General features: G+C 41.1%; 1 protein-coding gene across 1 annotated transcript; it reads left to right on the top strand.

Annotated features, from left to right (window-relative positions):
- Positions 1 to 1,166: 1,166 nt before the first annotated feature.
- Positions 1,167 to 7,050, top strand: RNF168 (ring finger protein 168, E3 ubiquitin protein ligase). The gene is made up of 6 exons (XM_010296202.1): positions 1,167 to 1,467; positions 2,383 to 2,459; positions 4,049 to 4,225; positions 4,923 to 5,047; positions 5,352 to 5,439; positions 5,983 to 7,050. Exons 1-6 carry the CDS (start codon positions 1,167 to 1,169, stop codon positions 7,048 to 7,050), a joined length of 1,836 nt encoding a protein of 611 aa, XP_010294504.1.
- Positions 7,051 to 9,409: the final 2,359 nt, after the last annotated feature.

The following is a 9,409-nucleotide window of genomic DNA, read 5'->3' as shown; positions in this document are numbered from 1 at the left end:
CGGTGTGTGTGGGGCTGCCCCGCCGTCCTGCCCCCCACACCCGCCGTCGCCGGGCGTCCGCGCGTCGGGGGTTTTAGAAAGCGTCGTTTCTGTCTGCGTGCGAGTTGAAATTAGGCCGGAGCCCGTGGACGTGGATTTATAGGTCTTTTTAACAAACCGCCTGTAAAAGTGGGTGTTTCCATGTTACCTGGCATCTTTTTTTTTTAAAAAAAAAAAACAAACAACTTAAAGAATTTGTTTTATCAACAAAGGGAGAGCAGAAACAATAAAACCCAACTTAAAGTATACTTGTGTCCATGTCGAGTTCCTGTGTGACTGGAATTGCAGCCATTCTCTCAGAAGGAACTCCTGTCTCTGTGAAGCCAGCTTTTTTTAAGAAACTTGTAAGAGCTTTCTCAAGTTCCTGTAACTTAAAGCGTTTTATCCTTTTTGATGAACTTGCCTTTTATATTTATTTTTCTGTTCCACAGTATTTCCGGGCCAAGTGGAAAAAAATCCTGTGAGGAGGGTCGGTGATAGACTGGATGGATCCCCACCATTTTAAGCTGTACAAGAAGATGCCAAAGTGTTGAATGCATTGGTTAGTTCTTTGCTTATACTAACAAGAAGTGTTTTGACTTTTTAGTCCCAGCTTAAGCAAATGAATGAACGAGGAAGAACCTCCTCTCCTCTGATGCAAAGGGATGTTGTATGTGCTGGAAGCAAGTCTATACCAGAAGCAGCTTTTGAAGGATGCGCATATACTGAAAAATTGACTGAATGGAAGGCTAAGGTAACTGTGATAATGTATCCACCAGATGTGAGCACAGCTTATTGCTAATTGAGAGTAAATGCTGGAAGAACTCTTTGCCTCCTTACCACCTCCTTGCTATCCCCGAAGCACCTGTTACAACTCACAGGAAACTGTGGTAGGAAAACCTGCTGCAGTTTCCCTGTGGCTTCTGGAAAGACCTGTGTCTTCCTCGGAAAATTGGGAATCTCTCTCGGGTCGTGAGCAAAAGTAACCGCTTAAGTGGACTTAAATCCACTAGTGCTTTCATAAAGCAGCTGTACAACTGAGCACTTTCTATTTTCTTTTGTATTTATTACAGAAAGTAGAATACATGTTTCTTTCTGCTTTCAGGTACTGATGTTGTACTAGTCTTGCTCCTCTACTTTGAGTCAGCATGTCGAAGAAGTCGGAGGCTCCGCTTTCCTTGTCTGATTGCCTCTGCCAAATTTGCATGGAGATCTTTGTGGAGCCCGTGACGCTCCCATGCAACCATACCCTGTGTAATTCTTGTTTCCAGCTGACCGTTGAAAAGGCCAGTCTGTGTTGCCCTTTTTGTCGGCGTCGAGTCTCGTCTTGGGCACGATACAATGCCCGCAGAAATACTCTTATCAACTGGGAACTCTGGGAAAGGATTCAGAAGAATTACCCGAAGGAGTGCGAGTGTAGGATTAACGGCCAGGATTTGGAAGAGGAAAGTAAGAAAGATGTCTCTTGTTCTGGGATGTCTCTGCTTTACTAAAGTAATTACTGTTGGTGGACTTTGGATGTTGTGAAATAAGAAACTGTGCATGGACAGGCTGTGTTTAGTGAAAACGCAGTGTCAGAGCACGCCTGTGAAAGGGGCTTGCAAGGCAGAGAAACGGCCCCCTGTGCCTTTTTTTGTTTGTGGCACAGAGGGTAAGGCATCTTGCCTGATCATTTAAGTGGATGTTTGTTTGTGCCTGTGGGGCAGAGCGTTGGTGTATGGCTGCCTGTCCTTGCAAAGGCAGTTAATTCATTACTGGTACAACTTTAGCTGTAATGTAAGTGGAGTACTTGCATGCACATGCATGTGTGTTTCCTGCTATCAAGTAAGTGAAGTCATTAAATTTTTTTCAAGTCTTAGATGCTATTAATTAGTTTGGTTAGAAATTCCAGGGCTGCAGTCTATCCAGGAGTCTCTGAGCCTAAAATTGTGGTGTCAGAGGGAAGGAAGTGAAATCAGCTTAACTCTTTGAAGAAGTATTTTGGGGTTTATTATGTTGTAAGCTCTGTTGGGGGATGCTAATGGGTAGGCTTGCTCTATGACATGTTGTTCCTCTTGCAGTATTATGAAGTCTCTTTAATCACAAAAAGTGAAAGATGTAACTTATGGTCAGCATACTTATTTGCTTTATATACAGTGCTTGGAAAACACTGATGACTCTTGCCACTCTGTTAACACAGTGCTGCTTTATTTTGTTCCCTTGTAACACAAAGTGCTTCCCCTGCCCCCGCCCCGCAACAGCACTCAATTTAAGTCAAGTCGATCCCGTGACAGGGTATGGAACTGATCTTTTGTTAAAATCTTTCGATTGACTGTGATGATCTTGCTTTGTTCCTCACTTCTTTTTTCCCTTCCTCTCATTTAGTCTGTATCCCCCATCCGCAACACCAGCTGAGCAAGCCTGGGGAACTGAGGCAGGAATATGAAGCAGAGATTAGCAAGGTAAGTCTAAAAACATAGTTAAAAGCATAAATGCTTTGTATCTAGTTATTTTAATTGTTCCCCCACACAGCTGTAACGTTATTTGATGAAAAAGAAAGATACTTAAAAGGGCGTTGCTGCTGCAAGAACACACTGGTCATTCCCGAAGCATGAATTACATTTTTATCCCTTAGGGGAGAGACTTACTTACATTTGACATGAGGCAACATTTCTCATGTTTTTAGTTGATCTATACCTACTGCCTCATGCTTTTAATCAGTCCAATAACATGTGCTGCCCCGCTCCTAGCCAATACCTCGCACTTCCCAAAACTCTGCAGAAAAATTCTTTCAGGGTTAGTGTCATTTTGCTGTCTGCATCCCTGCCCACACATACCAAAATGGCTTTTGTAGGTCATCAGATGCACGTAAAGTATTTTAGACTAGCAAATATAAAAATTTGGGACTGTTTTGGCTTTGGTCTTGTACTTGCCCTCATCATTTCCCTTCCTAAGTAGCAGATGGCAATTAGGTCAGCCTCAGTAATGAACATACAGCATTTTCTTTCTTATTTGCTCACTTCCTTGTGTTCATTTGAAAATCAGAAAAGGTTTTTAAGAACTCTTAATGTTTGCCTGCTTAAGGATCCTTCTTCCTCCAGTTTAGACACAGTAGTAATAAGAATTATAGTTGGAAATAGTATGGGAATGCTCCTTTCCCTGATAGCTCCGTTGCTGGCTGTTACAAGAGCACATGAGGCAGACGACCGTGGGATTCTCTTTTATGGCAGGGGATAAGATTGATTGGCAGCAATAGTATCAATGGTTAATGGAGGTGGTGCCCAAAAGCAGTGAAATAATTAATGGTGTCTGGTGCCAATCATAAGACATCAATACATCATTTGAAACAAACTCTAACAGAGCTTGTGTGATAGTACAGGTTAACGCTCTTCTCTACAGCAAATTTCCAAATTCCATTACCCAGTTAAGAAACCTTTATTCATTCTTGATGTACTTCGCTGTCCTTGTGGAGTTACTGACAGCTGATTTGCCAAGAGTGGATGTCTGCCAGAAGGAAGGCAGATTGAAAATTCCTGGTCTGCCGCTTTGGGTTTTGCATGTTTTAAGAGAGCAGAAGGACTCTTCTAGAAGAGAGATGTGCTGTCTTTTAGGCATCTTGTGCTAATACTGAGATTACGATGACATAAGCAGGTTGAGCAAACGCTGTGGTCTAGCTGGCATCCAGCTTTATAAAGAATTTTAATCTGAGTTTCTCTGTAGATCCATGTATTTGGAGATCTTAGTTTTTGTTACTAACATTTTGAAAAGCTGAGTAATGGAATTTAACCTTGCATGCTAGCAAGGTTAATGGTGTAGTCTTACAGAAACCAAAAGGTAGGTCACTGCTATCACACTGAAGACTCTACACACAGTATTAGTTTGATTCTTAAATCTTTGGAGATTTGTGTAATTAAATACCGGCTTTGAAGTGTGCAGAGTGTCATTGTCAATAGTGGATCGTTCACATTCAAGGAACGTCAGCTGAGAGGTTCTGGTGTAAAGTGTGGTATTACAGTGGTAACCTTTAAAAAAAATAAAAAAATCTTTTTAGGTGGAGGCAGAAAGGCGAGCGCATGAACAGGAGGAGAACAAGGCAAGTGAGGAATACATTCAACGGCTTCTAGCAGAAGAGGAGGAGGAACACAGATTGGCAGAAGAGAGACGGAGAGAGATGGAGAAACAGCTGAAGCAAGATGAAGAGTTGGCCTGGCAGCTGAGTAACAGTCTGGTGAGTTAGGATCGAGGGGGACAGTAGAAAACGTTGCTACAGTGCAAGCAACTTAGACTTCTCAGAGAAAAAGTTAAAATTTTGAATAATTTAAATTTATTTTCATCGTAGTTGGGAGCTGTTGTCAGCCCCCAGTACTTCAGATCGTTGATTGACAGTTAACTTCTAAAGAACCAGTGGGAGGGTGAAATACCCCAAACATTTCTACCTTTGTGATCCTCACTTGAAACGCGTGCTGGATGTTTTCTATGTGAAACATTTTAAAACATTGTTTTTCTTCTGAATACTTTCTTTTCCCCATGATTTTAAAAATACTTCTTTGGAAGAAATTGATGTCTGTAACCTGTACTGAAAAAAAGGAACGTACGATGAAAGTTTACCTTATGTTTTGGGGTTTTGTTTGTTTGTCTTCTAATTTGTTTTGGGGTTTTGGTTGGTTGGTTTTGCTACCTGATAATAGTCCTAATGAAACCTGTTTACTTATTTGAGCAGAACATGTTGTCCCTTGGTGCCAGATACAGGAAAGTATACAGAGCATGTAACATTTCTTCTCCCATAACTATCCATTACTTACAGTACTAGAATTCTTTGGACAAGAGTAACTAATTCTGCAGCAGAAACAAAGTAGTTGTCTGGGTTTTCTCCAGTTTGTGTTGTGTTTTGTTTTATATGATGCTGTTTTCACTCATCTTCAAAGAATGACAATTCCCAAGGCCATGTACTCAGCAGTCCTTCACCAGCAGGCAGTGTCTCATCTGAAACGTCCCCAGCTAATTTGTGCAAGGTGAAGAACAAACCAAGCAACTCTGGAGACATTCAGAAGTAAGCAATTCAAGTTTTTCTTCTTTAATTATCGCTCTGTTTCTTGATATAGTGTCCCTATGCTTCGTTTGCTTCTTTGGAATTCTGTAGTCCAACTTCCCTGGATAATCTGGGGCAAATTTAATCTGTTGAATGTTAAAACATCTCCTCACAGGACGATATGGAGGAGAAAGGAAGTGCTTGCCCTTCTCTTGTTGTTTTTGTTTGTCAGAATGCACCTGAAGATCTTGATTAATGTAAAGAACTGACAATTCAAGGAAAAAAAAAAGTTTAAAAAGGTAAACTTTCTTTTTTTCCTTTTAAGGTATCTGTCTCCAAAGCTTCATCATATGTTGGGATCAGCATCATTCTCTAGAACAACAGGAAGAGGCAGGAGTGACTCTGGCTTTGTGGTAACTACAACCATTTTCTTATAAATCTCAGTGTTAGTAAGAATGGGTTATTTTCCCCTTGCCTGTAGGATTGCCAGTCCTATAGTCCCCTTGCACATTGGCGCTGGGCAGTTCATCTTCCCCTTCTTGAACTATCTTCAGTGTTCATGACTCCCCGAAGTGGAAAGGGAAGAAACCATGCTGGACAGTCTGCTGATGCACACCTACAGCTCACCTCAATATAACTATCATATTCCATATGTCTGGCTGTCTTATATTTCCTGTTAGGCTTCAAAAGGTGATGAGCAGGCTTGGACAGTTGATTTGAGTCATTGGTAAGAGGAGAATGCTGCTGTTGTGTTTTCAGTCCTTTAGCTAGGATTCTGTAGGCTGTGTTAAGTATTTTCATTATTACTAAACTTTTTTTTTAAAAGAGAAGAAGCCTATTTAATATCCCAGAGTAGTTAAGAGCAGTGCAGCTATGAGAAGTGAGATTTGCATTTTATTCATACCCATTGGCTTTTGATAAATTTACTTTGTTAGTGGTCTCTCCCTTTTCTTCAGGAGAGCAATAGCAATGAAGGCAGCAGTTCTGCGTGGCAAGATGAGCAAGAGGAAATGCCAACACTGTCTCCACAGCTGACCGGTGTGATTAAAGATTCCAGTGCTAAGGATTTGTTTTTGGAATCGTGCATGAACTATTTTGGTGCCTCAGCTTCAGGGGAAAACACTGCTGTCAAGCAGGAAAAAACACCAGGACCGAATTGTCTAGGAGACCAAGTCCCACATGCGCTTGATGGAACCACAAAAGGGGAATGGTCTACAGCAGTTCTTCAGAGATCTGAAGGAAGAGATGATGGAACTGAGTCAGACAGTAGCAGTTCAATACTTGTAAAAAGCATTAACCTTGAAAACTCTGCTGAAACTCATGCCTGTATTCAGTCAGCAACAAATTCTGTGATGTCTGACAGCAAAAGTGTAACATGTGACCTCACGAAGGTGGCTAGACACTTAGATGAAGATAAACCAGAGAGACTGCAGGACGCTAAGGAGATTCCAAAGAGAAAGTTGGTGGAGCCACCAGCTGAAGCAGTGGTTGACTTGTGCATGCTTGATAAGAGGAGAAGAACTCTTCCGGAGAGTTTAGAGGAGCAAGGGGAGCAGATAAATGATTTTAGCTTGCAAATGCAGAAAGCCTTTGAACAGGAGTTCTATGAAAGGCGTATGCAAGAGGAGCAGGACAGGCTTCTCGCTCTGCAGCTACAAAAACAGATCAACAAGGAAGAAAGGACACTTAATCGACAAAAGGGCTCTCCAGATGAGTACCTTCTTCGCACCAAACCACCTCAGTCTGTGAAAGACTCTCCTGCTAGAAAGGGAAGTTCAAAGATGGCAAAAGACTCAAAGGTACCAAAAAAACAGGCTGAAACAAATCACCGCAAGACTCGGAAAGGTTCTTGCAATGAAAACTGGCAGTCCCCTACCAGGGTTCGAATGAAATCACCCAGCATCACGGGAGGAAAAGTTTTGAATTGTGTGGTTAATACCAGTGACGCAAATGATATTTGTTCACTACCTAAGAATAAGCAAAAGACGATTCTTCAGATGTTTAAAAGCTCTGTTGCAGAGTAGATCAACAGAACCACAGACACAGGGTGGTATGAGAATTAAAAGCCTGGGAATGCTTTCTCCTGTTTAGGCAAAGCTTCCTGTAAACAGTTTTAAAGTTATTGGTTTTGAGGGGGATTGCTTTGAGTCACAAATTGTGTATTCTGAGAAGTTTTAATAACATATGCCCCCAGACTTGAAAAAATCCTAATTGGTCTTTTCTTGACTACAGCTTATTTTCTAGCACTTGCATTTACATAATTTTGAGTGTGAATACCGTTAGTGTTTAAAAGCAAAAGTAACTGATGGTCTTATTTTAGAATGTGAATTTGGAGCCTTTTATGGAAAGGATGCACATTCCACAGGGGAAAGAAGCAACAAAATGCGTCTGTATTTCCAATTGTCTGCCAGCTGCAAGGTTGAAGCTTGACTCGGCACAACCGCTGTTCCTGTAGCCTAAATCCCAATAATGTGCTTTGGTTTATTTGTTGAATTGCATTGTTGTGTGACAGTTAGCAGGAGTGTAACCAGACAGCTGGTCTTGCAGACTCCTTTCCCTCTTGTATACTAACTCCTTTCTTAGACAAGAGGGAAAAACCAGGCCATTCTCACACAGCCAAGGCTAAGGATCTTTCATAGATGCCAATTATATAAGAGGTTGTGGGCTTTTATTTACCTCGGTTTATAGAGGTCACTTCAGCAGATCTGACTCTTGCCGTTGTTCGGAAAAAGAGACATGTTTTCTTATTGCTCGTGTTCTGCAACTTTATTCTTGTACAAGAATATTACCTATCTTTAGTGCTGTTTAATTTTCACACTCAAACTGGTTTGAGTGATTAAAAACACTTACTATTAAAAAAATAGTCCAGAAGACCATTACAATGGAGAAAGTTAAACCAGAAGGGGGAAAAGCAACTGAAAACTGGAGTTGCCAGTTTTTGACGTAACTATAATTAAAGATTCAGATAACAATGCATGCCTGGCTGGAACTGTTTCCACCCCCTGCCTCCCCCTCCCCCCCGTTTTTAGAGGGACTATCAAATACTGTCTTCCAGTTGTGTTTAACATTATTGAAAAGAATTACAATTTAGACGTGTGGGGAAGCTTGAGGCCTGTGGGAAGTTGAGGCTGGTGAAGAGCTGACCAGCTGCTACTCAGCAGAGGAAGTATTCTTGCTAGATTGTTTTATCTGTTGCTATTATGAAACCAGCTTTTGGCCTTTATTTGCTTGTAATGAGATACTTTTCCACTGTACACATTTGAAAGAGAGCAAAGCACCAGTCTACATTGCTGAAGTGTGTGTGCTAGTCACCAGAGTTAACAAATGTTTTAAATGTCTGCTTTTTTTGATCCTCATTGATGATCTATAGACTTTAACTCGGTCCTGGGAAATTTGTAACAAAAACTTCAAAGAAGTATCTTCTGGTATTTTGAGGTTTTAAAAAAAAAAAAAAAAAAAAAAATATTGAAAGCATGAACAGCACACCAAGCCAAAAATGTGAACTGGCTTTTTTCTTTGCCTGCATGTCTCTATTAATGGATTTCTCATAAGTAAACAGTGTTTTCTAAGACGCTTTTTGAGAAGGTTACAACAGGTGACCAGTTGCAAATCATTCGTTGTTCCTCTTGCTGCCTAACCATTGTGCTAGAAGCCTTCCTTCAGTATAGTTTCTCTTTAATCCTTACCTTTGTTTGGGTTTTCTGTCTTACACATGCAGTCAAATATAATCTTTTGTTAATTAAAGTGTTCTTTAACACAGTGATATGGACTGTTTTCACGCTAGTGGCACTGGGCCTTTCCAGTCATAATAAGCATGTAAGAAGTAAACTCTCCATTTTCAAAATTTTCAAGGTGAGGAGAAAGAGTTTATTTTTTTAAGTCTGTTCAGCCTCATTTTACAATTGATGTGTGAAGTCTGATGTCTACTTTAACTTGCTCAAAAGATGGTCCCTGCTCTGGCCTTCAGCTCCTGCTTCCCAGATACCACATCTGAGACTGCTGCCTGTTCTCAAATATGCCTGTGCAGAGGCACCATGTGCTCCTCTGATTTATTGCCATTTTGGTGGAATGGGTTGTTTAAGGATTTTTGAGCAAGTTGGAAACAGTTTGGAACGGTGCAGGGTAGTTCCTGGCCTCTTCCCATGCTGGTCATCCCTGCAGCGACCTGCTGCCAAAACCGTGAAGTTTACGCCTGATGCAGCTGTCTCTGCAGTTTGGGATGCTTTGTTTTTATGGTCCTGACAGCGCTGCTGTTCCCCTCTAAGGGTGCTGAGTGTTTTCCCTGTTCTTCTCCATTGCTGCCTTTCACTGAAAAGAGTCTGAATCTTGAGTGTTTTGAACTGCTGGCTGTTCATACATAAGAAATAATCTTGAATATATTAT

Source organism: Phaethon lepturus, unplaced genomic scaffold, assembly GCF_000687285.1.
Source record: "Phaethon lepturus isolate BGI_N335 unplaced genomic scaffold, ASM68728v1 scaffold7501, whole genome shotgun sequence".
Taxonomy (NCBI): Eukaryota; Metazoa; Chordata; class Aves; order Phaethontiformes; family Phaethontidae; genus Phaethon; species Phaethon lepturus.
Note: the sequence above shows the minus strand (reverse complement) of the source record. Positions and strands in the feature narration are given on the sequence as shown.

Bases quoted from the DNA above. Each gene is read 5' to 3' on its own strand.
- RNF168 (XM_010296202.1), top strand. From the start codon at position 1,167: ATGTCGAAGAAGTCGGAGGCTCCGCTTTCCTTGTCTGATTGCCTCTGC. The intron at 1,468-2,382 runs GTAAGAAAGATG...CCTCTCATTTAG, and splicing joins CCAGGATTTGGAAGAGGAAA to TCTGTATCCCCCATCCGCAA. The intron at 5,440-5,982 runs GTAACTACAACC...CCTTTTCTTCAG, and splicing joins GGAGTGACTCTGGCTTTGTG to GAGAGCAATAGCAATGAAGG.